General features: G+C 47.1%; 1 protein-coding gene across 1 annotated transcript; it reads right to left on the reverse strand.

The window, feature by feature from the left end:
* On the reverse strand, positions 1-23,624 carry LOC146199690 (thialysine N-epsilon-acetyltransferase-like). Its single transcript, XM_084592178.1, has 8 exons — positions 23,439-23,624; positions 17,772-17,820; positions 16,740-16,811; positions 15,609-15,742; positions 6,137-6,185; positions 5,026-5,094; positions 2,503-2,690; positions 1-213 (listed from the first exon to the last, which is right to left on the reverse strand). The coding sequence occupies exons 1-8, from the start codon at positions 23,496-23,498 to the stop codon at positions 1-3; spliced, it is 834 nt and encodes a 277-aa protein (XP_084448304.1). The 5' UTR covers positions 23,499-23,624.
* Positions 23,625-23,964: the final 340 nt, after the last annotated feature.

The following is a 23,964-nucleotide window of genomic DNA, read 5'->3' on the forward strand; positions in this document are numbered from 1 at the left end:
TCAGGAGCAGGACTTCCCGGTGGCGACCTCGAGCGGAGTCCATGGCTGCTCCTGCGTGAGCAGTGTGATGGCGCGTCCGTCCATCTCGAAGAGGTGCCACCCCTTCTGCCTCTCCTGGTCCATGGCGCCGTGTCGGCGCATAAAGTTGATGAAGGCCTCGTTGTGCTTCAGAACATGGCAGACGAGCGCGTTGCACTTGTTTCGGGACGCCTCCTGCGTAAAGAACGACAGCAAGCGAACGTAAGCCCAGCGATCTTGGACATATCTGTGTTTTACATCTGTACTGCAGCCTCATCTCCTGCGAATTTTAAGGGCTTTGATGATTAATTATATAAAATATCCAGGAGTTAGGGGCTCATTACAGCGAACAGACTCGAGCTTACGGTATTGTAGCTGGAACTATTAAGTTCATGCGTGTTTCTGCAGGGCATGTAACGCGAAATAAATTTGGCCACTGGAGGTGCATTTGTGCTGTAGTCAATGTATCGTAATTGAATTAGAGATATATATATTCGGTTCATGACCATGGCTCATCGCTTGCGCAACGTCTGAAAGACCCTCATTCTCTGATTTCTCTTGTTTCCACTTCTCTTCCAGTTTCAGTCACTGTTGTCAAGACATTTGGTCGCTTTGCGATAAAGGACATAGTTGGCGTTTGCTTTTTATTTAACGTCTGCGATACAGTTGAATACACGAGGTCAAACGTGACGCCTAGTGATGGTTAAACGTGAGCTGCGGCTTGACCACATAGGTCGGCACCATAGTCGGCACACTTACGACCAGTGGCACTCAACCCCACTCACTCGCACTCACACTCATGCCCACTCACACTCACATCCACTCACTCGCACCCACACTCATGCCGCTCCCATTCACCGCCACTCAATCACATTTACACTCATGGTCACTCCTATTCACGGCCACTCACACTCACTGTCACTCTGATACACGTCCACTCACTCACACTCGCACTCGCGGCGACACTCATACAGATCCACTTACTCACACTCACACTCATGGCCGCTCTCATTCGCGGCCACTCACTCACACTCATGGCCGCTCCCATTTATGACCACTCACTCGCACTCACACTCACGATCACTCATACGCGTCCACTCACTCACACTCACGGCTTGAGTGTGAGCATGAGTGCACTCATGAGTGCGCCGACCTATGCTTGATCAGGATTGCTATACACACACGCATTGAAAGCTGTCTGATACATTGCGTATACCTACACGGGATTTCAGCTTGCATGAAGCGATGTATGCTGAGTAATCCGCCATGTTAGTCGTTGGCAGCATACAACGCAGCACGGTACTGCCGCACAGCCTCGTCTACATGCGCGCAGACGATGCTGGTGCGATCGCAGAAGCCGCACGACTGCGGGTTCTTCACGATTCCAAAAATACGTCTACATGAGTGCGAGAAGGCAAAGGATTCATCTTGCGACGCCGCCGCGAATGGTTTGCCCGGGCCAACAGACGCGAGATCGACTCCATTTCGGGCAAGTATCAAACTAGTCGTCAGAGCTACAAATCATGAATGTCGGCGATGTCGACGGGTGGCCACAGGTCCAGCCGCGTAGTGCTATCAGTCGTCCGCGCGTGCGTTGAACAGGCCCGCGCCGCACTGCTCTGCATTTGTTCATAGCGCGCCCGATTTTTCAGGCACATCATCGATGCATACGTTCCTCGGGTATCTGCTGAGATCTTGCACGCTCGTAAGGGCAGCGCCCGAACAGCCGCGTGTTTGCTCGGTGGACCGTGGAAAAGACAAGGCACTCGGTCAATTCAGCTTGGCTGTGCTGCCCGCCGTCTGCTGTCAACAATTAACATGGCGGATTATCCCGCATATCACTTCATGTAAGCTCACGATAGGTTAAATATGGGAAAATGTGTGTGTGTGTGTGTGTGTGTGTGTGTGTGTGTGTGTGTGTGTGTGTGTGTGTGTGTGTGTGTGTGTGTGTGTGTGTGTGTGTGTGTGTGTGTGTGTGTGTGTGTGTGTGTGTGTGTGTGTGTGTGTGTGTGTGTTTGAGAGAGAGAGAGAGAGAGAGAGAGAGAGAGAGTGGTTTTGATGAATAAATTGAGCATAAGCATTGCTTTGATCTTATCGAGGGGAACATCACGTTCATTACAAGCAGCCGGACTGTGCACTGCTGGGACGATAGTTCGCAGTTGTTACATCTCCCACACCGTTATCGTACCGTTATCGTACCGTTATCTTTTATACGAACCAGGCGCATTCTCGAAGGCGACCGTGGTATATAGACTTTGAACTACGACATCTCTCAACCAAATTACGTTCGCGATCCAAAGGCGCCAGAAGGTAACGGAAGATTGGGAGGGGGGAAGGGGAGGGGGGGTATGCTGCTGCTGGTAGATGTCACGTGACGAGGTTAAATGAATATCACTGACTTTGGGTAAATAGACACAGGTAGGCTGATGATGATGTCGTGTCGTTTGTGGTGGGAAAACCACCCATTTTCCTTAGCACACTGACTTTGAAGACGGCCCTGAGCAGCGCGGAGCCGACGCCTTTGCCCCGGTAGGCGGTGACCACGTGCAAGCCGTCCAGCACCATGGTGCGGCCTTCCCAGGTGGAGAACACCAAGCTGTACATGGCACAGCCCACCAGCGGCGGCGACGGCATCAGGTTGGCGCACAGCGGAGGACACGGCACCCCGATGCCTGCGTGCACAAGCGCTCGATCGTTAGCATCCAGAAAGTCCCTCTCACGAGAGAAAAGTAACCTCGTAAATGCGATAGCCACAGCTGGATTTTGCTTGTTTCCTTGAAGTTATGCAATCTCGCGCTGAACTCTTGTAGCCATCTCGCTTTGATCGTCCAAGTTGTCACCTTCGTTTTCGGAAGTTTGATGAGTTCAGACAACCCTCGGTAAGTATCAGAAATTTGCGCTCTCACTCGAGTTTTTGTTTTTTATTTGTTTGACATTTGACATTTGTGAAAGAGAAAAAAAATGAAAATGCGGACAGCTTTTTCGGGAAATAAGAGACACAAAGCAAAATATTAATGCAATCTTGAAGGTAGGCAGTGGGAAACCACTTGAATACATCTGCCAGCTGTCGAACCACAGGCAATCCTGTTTGCAATGAATTAATTAGTAATCAATATATTTTCTAAATTATAACCATTGACTTTAGACAATACATGTAATTTGAAAATGAGAGATCACCTTCAGAAACCCCCGCTCCATTTATTTGCATTAAAGAAAGCCTCATGTGTATCTCTCTTTAGAGCTCTAAAGAAAGCCCTCGAAATAAAAAAAGTAACTACAACGTGACTATAGCGCATTCCCACGTCACGATTGTGGTGCTTCCAACCAAGGAGGTTTAAAAATAAACTGCAGGAGCGGAGGTCGCCTATATCTATACCAATGGGCGGATGTGATGCCGCGTGGCCATGTTGCCATGGGCAAGAAACGGGAGCCGCATCTCACCCTCCGCGCTTGATGCTTTGCCCCATCGTGGTTTTCAATTCTTATGGTGATCGTTGGTGGTAGCTAATGATTAATAAAGGTTATAATAGACATTATAGAGGTAATTGATGCAAATAATAACAATTATGACTCATCATGACTACTAATGACGACGAAACAACCATAATGTTAAGCGACGACTGGAATGACCGCAACTGATTGGAAACGAGTAAAAATACTTAGCGATGAATGGTAATGACTACAATGATCGATTACAATGACCGGTCGAAACAATCCTCCGTGAAGTGCGTCGAACATAAATAGTCCCCGTCTTTTGGCTGCCAGCTTTCCCGCCGGACAGGCCGCTCGCTCCCACATACTTCGCACATTTAGGTTCTTGGGAAACCTGTTTAGAAAAAGTTGTGACCTTCAGATGTGAAAGCTGAGGGGTACCACGAGCTGTCAGCATGCGCCGCGACAGACAGAAATGTTTTCAATATGCTAAAATTGGTACTTACAAGTGAAACGTAATCCCGGAGCCCTTTTTTGCTCGATTTGAACAGCCGTACACAACGCATGGACAACCATTCTTCACTGCAATATTCAGAAGCCACCGCACTACACGCTACACTGTAGCCGCGCCACCTACGCACCACGGCGGACCGCCGCCATCTTGCCATGGCGGCGCGCGGCTTCAGTTCAGGGGCGTCCCCTCCGCTCCAGCAGTTTTCTTCCTTGCTCCCAACCGTACGTTTGAGTGAACGCAGCTGAATTCGTTCACTCGAATCACGAATCACAGCACCACAATCGTTGCACGCGAATGCGCTAGTCACATATTTTTTTTTTTTTTTGTATTGAGCTGTCTTTCAATGGGGATGAAAAAAAAAAAAAAAAGATACACGTTAGGCTGCTTTCTTATTGCAAATGAATGGAATGAGGGCTTCTGAAGATGCTCTTCAACTTTGCAAATTATGTTTATTGTCTAAGGTCGATATTTAGTCATTTAGAAAAAATACCTTAATTAGTAGTTAATTAATTGCAAAGTAAAAACTGCCTCTGGTGCGCAAGACGGCTGGTAGTATGCAAGTGGCTTCCCTGACCTAGCTTAAATGTTTTATTTTTTAACCCTTGGCTAAAGCTAGCTGGGACATCTTGTAGAGGTGTTGTACAACTGCAAGAAACACGCAACGTGATATTATGATCGTTGCTTAAGAAAGAGCTGTCGTTGGTTTGAATTAATGTTAGTCATCGCGCTAGAATGAAACATAAAGGTTTACGTGTTGATGGTTCCAGCACGACCATCGCTTCGGCGCAATTTGCGGATAGCCATGTCGTACTCCCCCTTTCCGCGTCTGTAAGGTATCCTTCACACTTAAAGGAATTTCACCGTCACTGAGCGGGCTTTCATTTCTAATGATGACGGAATTCACGCTTTCTGGCATCAGTGCAGTGAACGTGACTGCCCAGATTGTTGTTCTGAAAACCATCAGCGTTTGCTTTACTTGAGCCTTTGTTAAAGAGGGCCATGTGTGTTTCAGTTAGGTGTGAGCACGTTTGTAGAATCAAACACGGTAGCTCCGTGCTTACTTCCGGCACTGTCTTCAGCGACCAGGATATTCACCAGGGGCCACTCTCCAAAGGCGTTTGCCTTGAGATCTGCGATGACACAGGGGCCGCGCGCAGGAGGAAAAAACAAAAACAACAAACGCTTAGGATAAGGTCTGCTTTAGCGCATAATGGGGGCAAGCGAAGTTGGCATTAGGAGCTACAAGCACATTATCCCATTCACCGTTATATGCTTCAAATGCCCTGTCACTGAAAATAATGTCATACTGTTGCATATTGTTCTCGAAGGCGTTGCACGAATAAATTACTTCACTTCTACAACTTTTAATTTCCCTCGAACCCCTGCTATATCAGCATCCAGTCGGCTGAAATGTGATGAATGCCCCTTTCTACACAGCCAAAGTTGCAGGCAGTTTTCTTCACGTGAATTCATGCCATACGAAAATTCGTAACGCATTGTACGCATTGTAACGCACTTCGCGGTGTAAGATATGAAACCACAAGCTAAAGGGGGCAATCACTCAGTCACTCAGTTCATGTAGTCCTGTACACAAAAGTCAGAAAAGCAAATCTCTTTGAAGCAGTATAACGGTTCCGTTTTCATGACTGTCCTTACTAACGCGACAGGAATGCACGGGCGCAAATAGGATAAGAACATTTTCTTCTTAATTGTCCGCTGTCTGGAAGCGAGTTTTCATATTAACGAGATGTAAATACAGGAAAAAAGTTTGGTTCCAAGAAAAGCACACACACACACACACACACACACACACACACACACACACACACACACACACACACACACACACACACACACACACACACACACACACACACACACACACACACACACACACACACACACACACACACACACACACACACACACACACACACACACACACACACACACACACACACACACACACACACACACACACACACACACACACACACACACACACACACACACACACACACACACACACACACACACACATATATGTATATATATATATATATATATATATATATATAAATAGTCATTTACCGTATATACCAGAGAAAAATGCGTTTCTGCGATATGTTGTTGTGACAGAATCAACTGAGGAGGAATGTGCAGAGCTCTTACCTTCCATTGCTATTGTGTCATCCTTGAGGTCGAATTCCTGAGCGCCTCTCTGAAAAAATGGCGCCATGAAAGCGTTGGCGAAATCCGTACTTCAAAGCTCACAAATTATGAAAACAAACGTGATGTCGACGTTGGAGGGAAAGAAAGATATTTCACGCGTGTGGCAGTAGCTGAACGACGACTTTTACTTTCACTAGATGCAAAGCATTAGCTTCCGTCACAGCATTTTATTCCGATGGTATAATGGAACTAAACGGAATGGTTTAGTATGGTTTGTTTTGTGGGATTTAACGTCCCAAAGCGACTCAGGCTATGAGAGACGCCGTAGTGGAGGACTCCGAAAATTTCGACCACCTGGGGTTCTTTAAACGGAATGGTAAAATACACGCCCACACATGGCAAGTTTGTGGCTTGTCGAAAACAAATATTGGAAGACGCTTAAGCTTCGCTTTTAAGAGTGCAGCGCGATAGCGTTTAAAACCCCAATGCTTTGAAGACGATGAATGGGTGTTTATAAGGCTTTGAATCGGGCGGCAGTTCGCGCCATCTTTTCAGGCAGCTCCGTAAGCTCGAACGAATTTTCCAGTGAGCGCCGCATCACAGGTAAGCAAAGCGGAAATGTTCTTTGCTACTCGCTTAGCTATTACTTACGTAAATATAGTTTCTTTTTAATAAAGCAAATAAGCATTAGCTCACAGTAATTATCAATACATGCATTAGGTCCACCTTTATTCGAAGAGAAGCAATGCAGTTCTGTGGCATTCTGGGACATTCTACACCGAACAATTAAAAAATACCTACCCATGGATGCATTCGGAATCCGATTTTTATCAATTGAATATGATGATGGGCTACCGCTGGACATGATCATGTTATTGGGTCTGCACAGTATCTGGCGATCCAGAATGGCTTTCAGGTATGCAGGCGTTGATGCGAGGAAAATACGGTAGTATTTTCGGGAAGCCGTTGCGAGTGTTATTGATGCTTTCAAGACACAAGGCGAAGTGCCTGAGTAGCTTCCGAGAATGGAACTGTTGCTGCAAATGGGGTCTGATTTGCAATGGATCACGAAGCCCAAATCGCGTGGTTTTAACCCATGTTGTGTGTTTGTGGAGTAACGTTCTTTATGTGTAAAATCTGATAAATTTGGCAATAAGGAAAAAAAATACTTCTGTGGAGGAGTGGTTGCGCGCGCGCCTCGCACTGCGAAGGAACCGTGTTCGACTTCGCGGGTTTCCGCAAAACGTTTGACTGTTTCTTTACTTTCTTCTGGTTTTTGCGTTACAACCACAACGCCGACACCGGCTTTTCTGCGACACAGGTTTCTTGAAGCTATCGCGTTAATATGCTGCCCACGGGGTTTCCTTTTGTACCGTGGTGTACGGCTCATTTTGCGTGGTCAACACTGTGAATACCTGTAAGGTTGAGCGAAGTTATTTGCTTCCCAGTGCACTAAGTAGTCCCACTACATGATTCTGAAGCAAGCTCCTTGGGCTGCACAGTTTGGAGCATATGAGACGTCTACTAGGCATGACCTCAAGAATCGAATAAACGTGCCACGCCCAGTTTTGCGGGGGACTTGATCCTTTTTTTTTTCTTTTGGCCCTTGGCCTGTCCGTGCTGCTGAAGCCGTGTCTTTAAGAGGCTGTGTTCATACTCTGGGCTTGTAAATTGCCGGCGAGTGCCCTTACAGGAGACAATATTGGTGAAATGTATACTTCCGAATTGTACAGCCGCGCTCGGTATGAACTGCAACATGCCGTCATCGTACCGGGTTTGTGAGCTTTGTAGAATATTTAATTGGCCGGGATTCCGAAACACTTCGCTGGTAACACTGCTTTAAAACGCCGCGGCCCACCCTCTGGTTGAAAATATTTCCTTCCCCGTGAATGTGACTTTGCCCCTGGAACGCAACGCAGCAGACTCTTTTTAAAAAAAGTAATTAATAGCAGTTACAGCCACCGCAATCAACTGATTCTGCCGTGTTTCCCTCCCTCTGTTCCCTTTCAGAGGTGTTTCACTTGTTTCACTCTCCTGTCGGGTCGACTAGCCTCCGCAAGCCAAATTCAGCTTCCTCCTCCGGGTTTGGCGGGATGCTTGGCGTGTAGGAAGGCTGTAGGAACGGCGCAACGCACAAACCGGTCTCGGAGCAGTTACTCCGCGTGACTGCGCAACAATAAAACGGGCGAATGAAGCGCACAGCGAGCGGTTCACACAGTTAGTGGTCTCCGTCCACCCTTCATCCGTCAGTCGGAGAGATGGACCAGTGGATACTGTCCTGGCTATTGACATCACCGCGCAGGGTCGGCGGCCAGAGTAGAGAGCAGGGAACCAGCAAAAATACAAATCAAAGCTGCATGCTGATATCCTGAATGCGCATCGCTGTAGTACTTGCAGAGACTATATCTCCGATGCCTCATCGAAGCATTGGGCTTGTTTGTTTAAAATGGCATAATATGGTCAGTGGCCTTTTAAATGACAGCTGAATGAGTAAGGTTTTTAATACTACCTGGCGAGGGCTACTTCCTCTTGAAGTGAGCTTATTTGCCGTTGGTAGTAACGAGAAATGCGTTGAGGTGCTAGCGCTCCTCTTCAATATATTAAGAGCTCTTTGATTACCCGTTGACAATGGCTTTAGACTAAGCGACATGAAGCGCACCGCTCTCTCGTGCATGAATGGGTCGGTGTTGCGGAGGCAGCTCCATGAGGACAGTGATAACGACCGGCAATCAGTATACGATATAGTTCAAGACGTGATACGCACCAGCAGTCTTTTGAGGGCTTCGCAGTCTGCTTCCACGGCTTTGCGGATGTGGATGCCGACCGTACAAGTGGCCATGCTGGAAGACCCAAGCCGCTTCCCGTCGTCCTATAGGAAATAATTTCTAACGCTACTCAATTTCGAGGGGCGAATCAGTGCTTCATCGCTGAGCCGGCACTGCTATGTGCAGCAGTGTTCTCAGGAAGCGACCTCCCGCGGTCAACACACGGCAGCGCGAGCTGGGCAAAGGTTGGCTCGTGTATACTAGAACAAATTACATACGTGATTTCTATAACAGCCGACGCTGTTGAGGTAATGGGCAGTTATTTTATTTTTCATTTAGACAACAGCGGGAACAGACAAGGACGGACAGGTGCATGCTGTTTCGCAATTAACTGATGCAATGTGCATTTTCTGTTTCGGCCTCGTCTGTTTGCTTCGCGGTCTAACGATGGAATCATTCGAACTCGCCCAGCTCAGCGTCGTCATGAAAAAATTTTGCCTAAGCGCAGACGTGTCACGTTCGATGAAATCTATAACCGTGCACAATTTCTTTACAGCTGGTCTGGCACGTGAATAGTCTGAGCTGGTCTGGCATGTCAAAAGAGAGAGAGAGAAAAAAAAAACAAAAAAAAAAAGAAAAAACGAGCGCCGCATTTTTGTTGATCAAAGCTGCTTTTGCCATTATTTGCCCTATGAGCGGGGCATTTAACCACACCAGAAGACACAGGTTTCTCCGAGGCCTCAGAAGCCAGCAAACGAGCACATTTAATCCAGAACACTAAATTAGCTGCGAAGAGCAGACTACCACGATCGCTACTGCAGCTATGTCAAGAAAATCTAATAAAAATTTTTTTTTGTAACCTCAACTACCCTAGAAGGGACATTGTTAGACGCATAACTGAAACACTGAATTCAAGTGCTTTACGAATACGTTCCAACCGATCACCTGCTATAGCCCATGCATAGGCAGGCCTTTTAAAAGCGAACACTCTACTAGCCCCCGCCATCGGATCATGGGAGGAATGGGAGGCCCTCCTTACGTCGCAGGACCTGGACATACAACTTCGCTGTGTGGACCGGGGTGCCAGTGCCATGGCCCTACGTGACATGGACACATGCTCGTAATGTGAGGGCCGTGCGGTGGCCCTGGGCCCTTGAAGGGTCCAAACTGGCTCGTTTAATAAAGTTTTTTCCTCCTTCTCCTCTAAAATCCGGTCGCCGCTGTGGGGACACGGTGGTAACCCAAAACGACTTCAGGTGTCCACAGAAACAAGTGCGACAGATAGTGCGCCTTCCCTTCCTGTGAACCAATCATTAATATTCACGCAGACTGCTCGCACCGCAGGGGGTGCTGACATGCAGACCTGTCGCTCATAGTTCCTTGTGGACGGAGTGCCGAGGTGCCGCTCCCTTCCATGCGCGGCCTCAGTAAAGCTGAGTGGCATCCTGCGGCCATACTCGAGAACAGATATTTGACTGTACCTGACTGTACCTAAAAATGTTCATGATATTTCCATTTGTTCGTTAGTCAAGGGTCTCTGAATTGCTCACAACCGTGTCCTGTTTACTCGTCGGCCCGCTTCAACACTGGCATTGCGAATAATGACATCATTCTGAAAAGCACAAAAAGAATGCCGGTAAGAATGAGTGGCTCCACGAAGATACCCCAGTTTCCTTCGTGTTGAATATCTCGAACACTTCGCTTGCCCCGACTGTTCCGGCTAGCCCAACAAAGATCATTCATAATTCCTAATCATTCTGCGCACTCATATCATCCTTCCCTCTTGCTTTTCATTCATGTTCCCATCATCCTACGCAACTTAGGTGGCTGGAGAGGCTCCCAGATTTCTCTTACATCCGAACCTAGTACTGTCCTAAACATTCTTCCATGTCATGCTGCCAGACAGCGATGACCTCCAGACTCACCTGCCCCTGTTACCGTTGAGGAAGCCGTCAAATGAGGAAAAGGGAAAAAATAGGGGCAATTTTAAGCTCATGCAGCCTTTAAGAGCATTGCGTGACATCATTAATGACTCCCATCTGTGGTTCCCCTGATCTTCGTAACATTAAATGATGAATCCCTTATTCAGTGACCCTATTGTCTCACACGTGCTCGTTCCCACGCAGTCATAAGCGTATGAAAGCCCACATGACATAGATATAATAATTCCCCGCTTTAACCAAGCATCAGGTTCTGCAGCGCAGCGGCACGCGGTCTGCGTTTTTGTCCTCTTCTCTCGTCTATCGGCCTCGTGCCGTTGCGCTGCATCACCTGAAGCTATGCTATGTCTCAACAACTAGGCAATCAGTTCATGTTAACCAAGCCGTTACGAACGTGCGTATATATGGTATATCTTGTCTGGTTCGGGATCTAACGGTCCCGGAAGGTTCGAATTTCCCTCACCCGACCATCTCAAAGAAGCTGTCAGAATTGGCTACTCGGCTATTTCATGTGATCTCTTTACGTCATACAAACGAAGGACCAATCGATGTTTGGCCTTGTCACCTGCGAACCTGTAGGAAGCATGCCCGGGATGTTTCACCCACAACGCCGACGCCGAATTGTTTGCATGGAGAACGAGGCGTTTACGCTCTTTAAACATTGTCTACATCTGTCCTCATTTTACGCTGTACTGCGCGAAATAAAGTTTTTCACCACCACCACGAGATGTGAATTGCCTTTGCCGGTAATAGAGAGATCTAGCTTGCTGCATTTATTCATTCAAAAACCTTTATTTATGAGGAGGACCTGAGGCCTAGAGGGGAAGGGGTACTAGAGAGGGGGGAGGAGGTGCTGAAGACGTACTATTTTTGACGTACACCGGTTTACTATATATACCCCTCCCACGCAGGCGCGATGGCCGCGATGGCACTCACCCCTGTCAATGCGCGTGCGCAGGAGGGGTCCGGCAAACCGGTATAAGTCTACGTCAGTATATCTCTGGCAAGCTCACGGGCAAGCAAAATCATTCGCCGATTCTACGGACGGCATAGACGTAGTTCAGTTTTACAGCAACAGCTTTTGCGCTGGCAGCGTGTGGCAAAATCAAGGTGTCGTTGCAGGGGTCGCTCGCGCACACCGCATCTCCACACTCTCAAGTCCTTGGAGCCGCCCGACCCCATGAATGCTTCCTGCACCCGTCAACACTCTCAGCGTCGCAACACCCTTTCCCTATACACATCCTCCCTCAGTACCTGTCAAGCCGGACGCAGAACAACCATCAATGACCCGTTTGCCATGGAGTTCAATGAACGTTTTTACCACCACGATACTCCCACCTCTTTCCTCACGATGCGGTTGCTGACGGCTATTACGTCTTTAATTTCCTCGTAACCAATTTTCATTTTTCAACTAACTGGCCTCTGCACTCCTTCGTGGTGCTGCGCTGTGCGGACAGCATGCATAAACCACCGCGGAACCGAGGAGTGTGCCATTCAAGGGTATCATTAAAAAAAAAACAAAATGATGGCGACGGTGGGTTTTAATGGCGCAAGGGCATCTCAGGTCAAAGAGCGCCAAACACAAGGTGAATGGTCAACTCAAAAACAAAAAAAGAAGCGAGAGAGAGAGAGGAAAAAGACTGCAAACTTCGCCACAAATAGAAAGTTTATTGCTGATGAACCCGTTGCCGAGAAGCGGATGGAAGAGGATCGCGGTGGGCCCTGTGAAGAGCCGGCGCGTTTCGTCTACGTCTCTCCTACCAGCTTGACCATGTTGTCGTGGTCGAGCTGATAGTAGCACCATCCATCCTCGGCCGCCATGTTGCACGCACCGTGCTTCTTCAGGAAGGAGATGAGCGCAGTGTTCGCCATCTGCGGGCTGCAGTCAATTCGCTTGCAGCCATGCTCCTGGCAAACCTGCACCAGATTAAAACAACGGATGCTTGGAGTGTCTTGTACGCGCTCATATAGCAAGAAATATTAATTAATTAACATCCCAAAGCAACTCAGGCAATTAGGGAAGCCTCAGTGCTGGGCTTTGGATTAATTCCGATCACCCGGATCGAAGACACACTAATTTGGCAATTCTATGCATGCCGTACCTTCACAGTGTGCGATACATATGCTACCGCAGCTCTTTATTTGGAAGAAATGCGTATCTGTAGACAAGCGGTCGCTTCTGCGGCAGTCCGTATCCATTGCCGAATAATGCCATGCTTCTTTCCTTCTATGCAAAGTTTTAATTAGTTATTTAAGTATTGAATTATTTTCCTCTTTAGTCTATTTTATACTTTTGATTGTAATTAGCCAATTTAATTCGTTTATTTATTTATTTATTTATTTGATACTGCCAACTGCCTCTTGGCAGTCCAAGCAGGAGTGAGTAAGTACAGTCGGCACTACAAATCAAGGTAAACAAGAATGTGAGTGACAAGAAAACATAAGGAAATGACTTGCAATACAGATGCAGATGGTTTATATATATATATATGAAGGAAAGAAGCCAACAGTTGGCGAGGCCAAGAAAAGCATTGGGGGATTGTACTTTGTCTTTTTTTATTTTTACTTCGGTAATCACATAAATTAGTAATGTAATCTGTTTAGGGGAAATATAATTGAACACAAAGTAAAAGGAAAAACAGCGAGCCGATGGTGGGAACCGAACCCACGACCTCCGAATATCGCGTCCGGTGCTCTTCCAACTGAACTACATCGGCCGCTGTCCCACCTGCTACTTTCTTGGGTATTAATGTTGTCTGTATACGAACCTTGAGAGTGTTCACCAGCGCCACCCCCAACTATAGCGGTGGACGTGGAATGTCCTGTGTTACCGCCAGCGTCACGTAGAACGTGATCAAGAGCGAGGGCTAAAGCTGTGCTAGAACCCTCTTACGCTACCTATGGCTTCAAGACTGCCAGAACCGAGACTCCCGTAAGCTACAAGCAGATAAATGAAGGAAAAATGACGGTGCTCGTTATAATACATGAAGGAAAGAAGCCAACAGTCGGCGAGGCAAGGAAAAGCATTGGGGATTGTACTTTGTCTTTTTTTTTTTTTGCTTTAAATTTTGACTTCGGTAATGAAATAAATTAGTAATGTAATCTGTTTAGGGGAAAGATAATTAAAAACGAAATAAAAGGAAAAACAGCGCGTGCCGATGGTGGGAACCGAACCCACTACCTCCGAATATATATATATATATATATATATATATATATATATATATATATATATATATATATATATATATATATATTTATATACACACACCACTAACATACAAGGGTGCACCAAAATGTTGCTGACTATATTGTCACGTAGTGGTGACAAGGCCGTAGACACCAAAAGAAGACACAGGCTTGATGGTACTGAAATTAACTCTTTATTGGGCTGACTTGCGCCCGCAAAAGAACTAAGCAACTCTGCGGCGGCGACAGCAACAATCGTGCTCGTCGATTGAGAGCGCTATAGTGTCGTGTCTATGCCTTCTTCTTTGTCCTCGCTTTTTCGCGCTACGTTTCGAATTACGTAAAAAGCACTATAGCAGGGGTGAAGATCGCCGTATCCACATAATTTCCGAGGTACAGTGCGAATTGCAAAATGCTATGGGCGCGCTTGCAAAAGATAACTTTCGACCCGCCTCCAGCAGCGGCAGAATATATGTCTTTCAAGCGTTGAGATGGGTGAGTTGCTCCTGGCTCAAGCTACCAGTCACGTAATATAATATGCTCGCTTTTGTTAATGAAGCCAGTCCGGAAACTCTATGACCCGTACCCTTGACTTTTGTTGCTGACCTTTCTACTCCCACCTTATGGAAGGCCCGAACTTAAGGAAGGGATTTTGAATAGCAAACAGTATGCTATGCTCAGGTGCCGGATTCGTGTTGGCCAGCACTCAAGCCAACACGAATCCGGCACCTGAGCATAGCTGGCCTTTCAGCAACCAATCCTGCCTCATGCGTCACTTGGACGCAGGGACCTCATCATCGCTCACTTCTGGACTTCATAAAATCAGCCAACCTTTTTCCATTCATTTAATCATTTATTCATCCTTCATCTCATAACTGATGCCCTCATACTGATGCCCTCAGGCAATAAATATCGACTAAAAAAATAGCAAACAGTAAGCACAACGGGAAAGCCAAATTTCTCCAACGAGCATGCCGCCCTGACACGCTAGTGGTCTGCTGCTACGCAATTTTTATTTAGGTTTATTGAAAGGCACCGGCAAGGGTCATTGTCATTTCGGACAAACCAGAATGCCACTGAGACTGTCTCATGCGTGTCCGGTGCGATTTAAGAACGACGATCAAAGGCCGGTTGACGAGGAGAACTATACTTCCGGACAGCCTTCTCTGGCTCTGTAGCCAAGTCTATGCCGAGAAGGAAGTGGGGTGGGCCTTTCTCCTCGTGCCATGACCAATGGTGTCGACCTCAGCCCAAGATCTCGCACCCTTTGCAGCATTCTCCCTCAACTGTCCCTCACATATGAACCGAACACTGAACACCCACAGCCTGCGGCTGTAGGAGTCAGCTAGGATAAAGGACCATCCACCCTCCCCCCCTTCTCCCCCACTTTGCTGCGTAGATAGCGCCGCAAAAAGCTACCTGACACGCTGCTCCACGTATCAGTGTCAGACGCGCCGCGCCGCCTTGCACGTGACGGAGAGAAGTATACGCTGTAATAATAAATATCATCGAAATTTCACACGCGCGACCGCGATGCATAAGCTTCACCGTTAGGCGTGTCCACAAGAAGCCACTTACCTTCATGACAGTCCTGAGCAGGTCGGTGCCAACGCCTTTTCTTCTCCGGTCCGGGACGACGTACAGGTCGCCAAGCCGCAGGCTTTTGCCTTCCCAGGTTGAGTAGATCCTCGATGCCGTGACGTAGCCTATTACTCTGGAAGCACCTGCGATGGCTACAATGTGTGTTTCACGATTTCGGTATGCAACCTCTCGCTGCTGTTACTTTCGCCTCTGCTGGTACGGCACGTATGCCGGCAACGGGGCATATTGGCCAGGTTTGGTGAGCACTTTCAGAAAGGATGTTTGTAATTATGGCAAGGCTGAGATGGAAGTAAGCGTGCATTAACAAGGTGTAAAGGATTGAAAAAAAAAATCTATTAAAAAAAGAACGAGGGAGGGTTGAACGGAATGACTGTACACAGTTTTAATAGCTCCCGTTTGCCGGTGCCCCTAACCGTTCCCCGCTCGTGTCCATTCACTTTGCTGCTTGCTTAATCAGTATAGTATTTTTTTTTTTCAGCCTCTATTACTCTTTATCATAGACGGAATATACATGATTGTCTGAGCTCTATTATCTCATACATACTCATTAGCATACAGTCATATGATATCCCATTATGTGAAAGAGCACTCGACATGTCTATAAATCTGCGCTTTAACCAAGCTTTTAGGAGCAGCATGTCTAACTCGGCATCGAAAGGTACTGGAAGGCTGCACTGTATTCCACTATCACACAGCGCCTGCCTCTTCGGCCCTGTCTTGTCGCCTCGTGACGTCACATCACCTGACGGCCAATCAATGCGGCGTCATGTCACCTGCCAGCTACCACTTAATTGTCAGTGCAATGCCCGTGATTTTTCGCTCACTGCAGCGCTAACGCCGGCAATGCTGACGGGGGGCGTTAAAAACAATTTAATTGACTGCGAATAATAAAAAAGGATAATGAAAATTTGGAACAATTTTGAGCGCAGTCAGCAAGGTCATCTGCTGGTAGCGGTAACAAAGTAGTGAAGCAAATAAAAAATAAGACTCGACACAGAAGCCTCGGCGCTCGCACCGAAAAAAAAAAAAAAAGAGAAGAAAGGGGACTGACAGAGTATAGTTTAAATCTTGCGAGGGGGGACATATCGTTACCGGTATTTCTGTTACCTGCAGCGTCATCGTCTTCAGCAAGGAAAGCGATGAAGACGGGATGTTCACCAAAACCATTCTCCCTGAGCCCTGCAAACCAGCGAACAGAAAGGTATACCTATATGAAGTTCGAAGAAAAAATTGCCTTATAAATAAAAAAAGTTTTTTTTTTCTCTGTTGTTCCGAGTTTTTATGCGTTTCAACAAAAATACTCGTTTGCTCGTAAAAAGAAAAAAAAAAGAACCTACAAAAGGCAGAGAAACAAGAAATATGACAGTTCTTCTTTTTATGAGTTGAACATTTCCGTAGAATAACATGTGCCGTTTAGGCAAACACCTTTCTCTACAAACAGAAAAAAAAAAAAAAGGAATGCCTCATAGCTCGAGCCTATAATAACGATATTTGACTCCAGAGGTAAGCACGCTGTACTAACCAACGCCGCATATGCCGCGGTCTCATGATAACAATTAGCTGTGGGAACGCCGAGCGCACCTCTGAAGTTAACTGACAATTGGGAAAGCAGAAATAAATCTCGATGAGACCCACATTGGCATTGCAACCCAACTGGAAGACATCCTTCGACAAGTAGGTACTGACTGCAGCGTACCAGTATTCCTTCATGTGCACAATCAGGCAGCAACATGGGGTCCGACCCTTCCCTCATTCAAACAAATTTGTTTTTTGTTCTGTTTTGAAGGAGCAAAGGGTCTAACATTTCTCATGCTCATGGAGTATTTTTTTTATAAAGATACCAATAATAATGCCTAAAATAAAATGTGTGATAAACGAGAAGCAACATGCTGACCTTGCACCAAATCACTTTTTTATGCCAGAAATCAGGTTTGTGAAGCAAGAAAACCATGAATGCAGGATCGGAGGTGACTGACTGGGAAGCGAAACAGTGCGCTGCTGCTACTTAGTAGTTTCGATGAAACCCACAAATAAAAGCAAAGATTGCAATATTTCAGTTTATACTTATACTATACTATATTCACTATACTATACTCACTTATACTATATTCACCTTACAAAAAGAAAGAAAATGCTTACGTGCAGTGATGGCGTCTAGGTCCGTAAATGCAATGTCCGAACGATCTCTCTGCAAAAGGAAGACAAGCACTGGGATTTCCATCACTATTGTAGCTTAATTAGTTATTGGCGGTATTTTGCGAACGAACAGTTTAATGACGTTTAGGCCGCTGGACCGCCCTTCGTCAGTGAAGACCGGCTTGGAACCGAGACAACAGACATCGACACCAAGAAAGCATAGGGAATTTTTGTTTGGTGTTGACCTATGTGATATGATGATATAATCACGAAGATAATTCTTTAGAACGTAGAAGAAAAAAAATGGCCGACAATTACGATACTCGGCAATGAAAGATTTGAGCCCCCATGATGTTGCACTGCAAGAAATGCTCACTTGCCACCTTTACCTGCAAAAAACCGGTCGAGGACGCAAGGAATCATTGTGAGAGCGCGTCGTCGCGTATTTTTAAATTTTGTGTTCATGGTGAAGTTTGTTTTAATTTTGAGCGCACACTATTCTTGTTATGTTTCAATTCCATCATGTCAAAATAAATGTTTGATAACTATTCCTTATCTCTGAGCGGCGTTTTGGCCGTAGGGACTTTAGTGGGAGGAATGGGTATTTTGCAATACGCTGAGGTAAAGAATTTGAGCGTCATATTTCTGAACATGTGAAATTTGAGCTGCACTCTATAGACTGTCACTTATAACCACTCTTCAACTGGCACACTATCATTCACCAATTATTCGTATAAAGGAGGCGGCTTCGCGTGGCACGGCGCCGCTGACGCTTGCTTCGACGGCCTCGCTTCAAGCTGTTGCTGTGCTTGGGCGCGTTTATCAACGTACTGATCAAACATATTTTGTCGCAGATAATTCGTGTATTTCTTACGCTCCGCCTCTAAGGGCATGCGGCGGTCACGTTAACGGTTCCCCTCTCTATCTTACGTTTCCGTCCATGCCCTCTACTGCTCGCTAAATCACTACTATTTTAATTTGTGCCCTTCTTACAACACATACGTCATCTCGAACATACACAGCATGCAATCGTAAGCTTTCACATTAAGGGAAATAACACATAGCATAGATATATCAATCCCTGCTTAAACCAAGCCGTCCGAATGTCCCTATGTGGCCTAGAGGTTGCGTGTCTAGACTCTGGATCCAAAGTTCCCAGGTTCGATTCACATGTCACGTTGATATTTGACAGCTTCCGAGGTGGCAGCTGACACCTGAGCAGTAACATGCACCACCTCCATGCTTGCAATGTATGTGACCTGCCAAATCCCCCATGCCAGAGGCATGGTCGTGATTACGCGCTCGCGATGCCCACCCACCGTCCTCGTCCTCCTCCGCTTTCCACCTAACACTTCCACCTCTTTCCCTTCCGCCGCTCTGTCTCTGTCTCTCTCTCTCTCTCTCTCTCTCTCGCGCGCGCGCGCGCGCTCTCTCCCTTCCTCTCTCTCTCCCCTCTCTCTCTCTCTATCTTTCTCTCTCTTTCTCTCTCCAGGCGCCACATCAGTACCGTTCACAATGCCTTGAATAGCTTGTAAAGCTAGCAAGTCTGGAACGAGCGCCTGAGAACTGCGCTCTAAGAACAACTCCGTGCCTCCGGTGGTGTCCGAACCCACGACCTCAGAATTTCACATCCGGTACACTATATACCAACTGAACTGCGGCGACAGCTGTTAAATCCTCTATTTTCTAGGCGCTTATGTTGCGCAACACACGCAGCATAAATATCTAAGAAAGCAGGTGATTGGACAGCCGTCACCGAAGATAAATTCGTAGCCCTCGTCTAAATCTAGCGATTTCCCGGTAGCATGGTAGTAACCGTTCTGCTTCTTTAGCGCCTCCCTTATGTTGGGCGCTCTTTAGTCCTCGCCATTCTTCTTAGACCTTTTCGCGAGCCTCGGCAAAACCGGTTTGACTGGGCTGTGTGGTGGGATTGGGGGAGATAATCCTCAGCTTTTGCCTCTGCTACGAGCACAGCCCAGTATCCAATATGGCAGCGCCCACGAACACTTTCTTGAAAAGGTAGAATCCCCATTCCGGTTGCGCATTCCTTTGCTTTCGCTACGTAGAGTAAATGACCAAGATGTAAAATTTCTGAAAATTTTGAAGGCTAGAAAAAAAAAAAACGGAAAAAGCAGTTCTTTTTCAGGATTTCCTCTTTTTCTTTTTTCGAGACTTCCTATCTCTAAGCCCAAGAAAGTATGCAAGCCAACCAGCACCTCTCACCCTCTCCCTTAAACTTGTAGAGATCTCCAGCCCTCAACTGTACCGCCTGCTATTGGCGTTTATTTCTGCTACTACCTATTACTACCTGCCGCGGCTGGCAGGTAACATGAGAGCTGCGCTCTCCGGTGAATTATGTACGCACATGTGCGGACAAATTTTAATGGGGCATGCTATCGCCTTCTAACATTTTTCGCCCGTTACCTCATTGAAACCGGCAGCTGTGACACGTGCACTCTCGCAGTCGACGCCAGTGCGCTTTCTCATGGAGGACAAGTATCGTTTGTTTATGACTTATGGGGAAGGCATGATCGCCGACAGAACAGTAGTGACCTTGACTATCATGGGACGGTTTCCGAGGTCATGGTTCGGACTGATTAAGCCTAATTAATACTAATTAAATTTGCTCGAAGCACATGTTAGAAAATGAAGCCTGAACATGCCTGAAACACAATGGAGTGGCTAGGCGTTCCCAAGCCTAACTGAGCTTGTCGGGAATAGTTAAGGCTGGGCCTAGCCAAGCCTAAAGGTGTGTAAGGTCACATTAAAGTAGTACTTTGCTGTCTGAACATACGTCGTCATAATTACAAAGCCTGCTTAAGTTTGATTGGGCTTAGCTAAGCCTAATAGGTCTTGCTCGCACTGATAGCTATAATAGGCATAACTAAACCTATTTAGTGCGAAATCACGTCTACCTTTCACACGTAAAACTTGCAATTAGCTGTAGCTAAACCGTTCTTTTTTCAGTTCTGGCTTTCCTAAAACAGTTCAGTAACAGCGCATAATATGCCCCAGGTTAAAATAAATGGGCTCTCTTCCCCTTATGAGGACCTGGGTCGCAACCCCCTCTATAATCCAGCGCTGCACCATACACTGCCGAGTCATCATCATCATCAACCTGACTATACCCACTGCAGGGCGAAGGCCTCTCCCATATTTCTCCACTTGACCCGGTTCTGTGCTAGCTGCATCCACTTGACCCCTGCGAGCTTCTTAACCTCATCCGCCCACCTAACTTTCTTCCGCCCCCTGCAACGCTTTCCTTCCCTTGGAATCCAGCTTGTTGCCCTAAGCGACCATCGGTTATCCTCTCTTCGCACTACATGTCCTGCCCATGTCCATTTGTTCCTCTTGATTTCCACTAGAATGTCGGTAACATGAGTTATTTCTCTGACCCACTCTGCACGCTTCCTATCTCTTAATGTCACCCCTACCGATTTCGTTCCATAGCCCTCTGGGTTGTCCTCAGCTTAAGCAGAACTCTCTTGGTTAGCCTCCACGTTTCAGCCCCATAGGTGAGTACAGGTCAAAGAACACCCAAAGCCGTGACTAGGTCTGTGGGAACGCTTGAGAGAGACGTTGAAAAAGCAGATTGTTTTCTGGAATAGCTAGGATGTAATTTTCATCAGCTGCCTGCAGATAGAACAGCATCATATATGTGATATGATATGATATGATATGATATATGATATGATATGGATATAATATGATACTGCATGTTCCTCCTTCAATATCATTTGTGATATGATACTGTATCATATATGTATAATGCTCTTCTTTTCTAATGGCACCCGGTGTAGTTGTTCCAGAAAACAATCGTCCCACTGAAGCGTTCCCACAGACCTCGTCCACGGCTTTGAGTCTTGCTTCGACCCGGCAACGTATGGTGCAACGCTGGATAACCTGCTGCATACATAGAAACATGAATAATGGAACTGCGGTAGTAGAACCACCAGAGAGTTCACAACACGCCACTGCGTGCTTGCGGCGCGCATTCCTCCTCATTCCGCGTGCGCAGCGAAGCCTTGCTCCTTCCTCGCGCGCTCCCGGGACGAGCTGACGGAGTGTTTGTGTGTGTCGCTGGAGGACCACATTCAGTGAACGTCTCCTTTGTGAACTCGGAGGCTTCTGTCTTTGCAGGGAACCACTGAACTCCCTGCGGATGTTGAATGCGCGCTGCGGTGTATCAATGTGCGCGTGGTGACAGTCAGCCCCTGCACTTTTAAAAATGATGGTACAGGCCCGACAGTGTGAATATATGGAACTGACTTGCCGCCTTCCTTAAATGATTATGAAGGGCGGAGGCCCCGCTTGCTCCCGTCTTGAAACTTTGATGCGTCCCAGTGCGCGTTCAGTGGAACGAGCTTGGTCGAGCTCGATGCAACGAGGCACCCTGTAGCAACGCCACACAGCCTTTTCACTTCGCTTTTGAACTGGTTGGGCACATGTTAAGTGGCAGCGTCCCCCCCCCCCCCCCTTCCCCGCACTTGACTACGGGCTTGAGGTAGGCAGGCAAATTCTCCGGCCGTGACGGAGCTATATATGTTCATCCTCCTCCTCCTATCCCATATGAGCGCTCGCGAGGTCAGAGGTCAAATCGTCTTCATGGCGTTTTTACAAAATTGCGGATAGTAGTGGTGTAGAACTAAAAAAAAAAAGAAAATGCTTTGAGCAGCGGAAGGTCCAATCTATCTCGGACGTAGCAGATTCGTATATTATTCCAACTCCACTGTATAGAGTCGTCCACTTCTAGCTATAACACGGTCATGACTATCAAAGCAACAATGAGCCTAACACAGGCGCGCATCAAAGCAAGTCGATAAACAGATAGAGGGACCCCGAGGTGGGGCTTCGCATGTCCTTACACTTAGCTTTGTTGCGTGGCCGAGTTGGGCGTAATGGCGCTTTGAAAGAGGTGATCTTGTTATAGCTAGAAGTGGACGACCCTGTACCTGTTCTGCTCTCTCATAATTCGACCACACAGACAGACCCCACGAAACATTTTTCAGAGAGAATTCGACCTTTCTTTACAAGGTGTATATCCCCCCCCCCCCCCCCCCCCCCCCCCCCCATTCCTCTCACCAAAGTCCTATACGGCCAAAACGTCGCTCAAAGATAAGGAATAGTTATCAAACATTTATTTTGACGTGATGGAATTAACAAGAATAGTGTGCGCTCAAAATTAAAACAAGCTTCACAATGGGGACAGAATTCAAAAACACGCGACGACGCGCTCTCACAACGGTCCTTGGGTCCTCGACCGGCTCATAAACTCGCACATTTACAGAACGGCACAGGTCTGGCCCCACCTCCCTGAGAGGATTAGGGGAGGCGCCTCCCCCCGCTCTGTGCGCACGCCTACGTTCCCACTGGTTTGACGTTTGGAGAACGGCACGCGGATAACGCGACAATCGCACATACAGACACGATAACAGGAAAGCAAGGGCTCACAAAATATGAGAGCACTTCATACAGGTTTTTGATATGTTCGGTGCAGAAAATGACCCAGCTTTCTTACTGCCGGTAACCAGACTTGCTTTCACATCAGTGCTATTTTTAAATCTCGCGCCATAACTTCCCAAGTGCTTGCGTGGCTTATTCGTACAAGGCCGCAGCGGGTAAGTTTCATGAAACAGACAAACGTTACAGAAAACGCTTTCAAATGTTTACCATGATCTCTGCAATCTTCTGGCAGTCTTCCTCTTGTGCTTTGCGTATCCTGGTCATCATGGGACGTGCAGTTCTATCTGCTGATTTCACAATAGGCGGCACAAAAGAAAGTGGGCAGTAACCAGCGCAACGCCGGACGCGTGTCGAAAGAAGGAAGCGACAGACTTGCGATGCTGTTTTGGCGGTACCCACAATACACATTGCGCCATCTAACGATAATATGACAAGGCTCTTCGCTGAGCAGCTGCTTGCGCAATCGCTTACACGTGCTCCGCTGACTCGCGCCCGCGTGTTTCCTGCTGCGGAAAGGGAAACGCTTCCAGGGTCGTTCTAATCCTGACTCCTCGAATAACAGCGCGGCGTAAAAGTAGCCGACGCCGGCGCTGGCCGTTGTATTGTACGCCTCATTTTGCGCGCCTGAGTGCTATATCAGAGACTCTTTCGGGACAACATAGACATTTACAAAAACAGCAGCAGCACCAGCAGCTAAACTGCTATGTTCGCATTCGTAAACGCCGTACGTAAT

The sequence above is a fragment of the Amblyomma maculatum genome, chromosome 2, assembly GCF_055883805.1.
Source record: "Amblyomma maculatum isolate TAMU_Amacu chromosome 2, ASM5588380v1, whole genome shotgun sequence".
Classification (NCBI taxonomy): Eukaryota; Metazoa; Arthropoda; class Arachnida; order Ixodida; family Ixodidae; genus Amblyomma; species Amblyomma maculatum.

Bases quoted from the DNA above. Each gene is read 5' to 3' on its own strand.
- LOC146199690 (XM_084592178.1), bottom strand. From the start codon at position 23,498: ATGATGACCAGGATACGCAAAGCACAAGAGGAAGACTGCCAGAAGATT. The intron at 15,743-16,739 runs GTAACAGAAATA...GTGCTTCCAGAG, and splicing joins TGAAGACGATGACGCTGCAG to TAATAGGCTACGTCACGGCA. The intron at 6,186-15,608 runs GTAAGTGGCTTC...CCATTTTTTCAG, and splicing joins TGCTCAGGACTGTCATGAAG to AGAGGCGCTCAGGAATTCGA.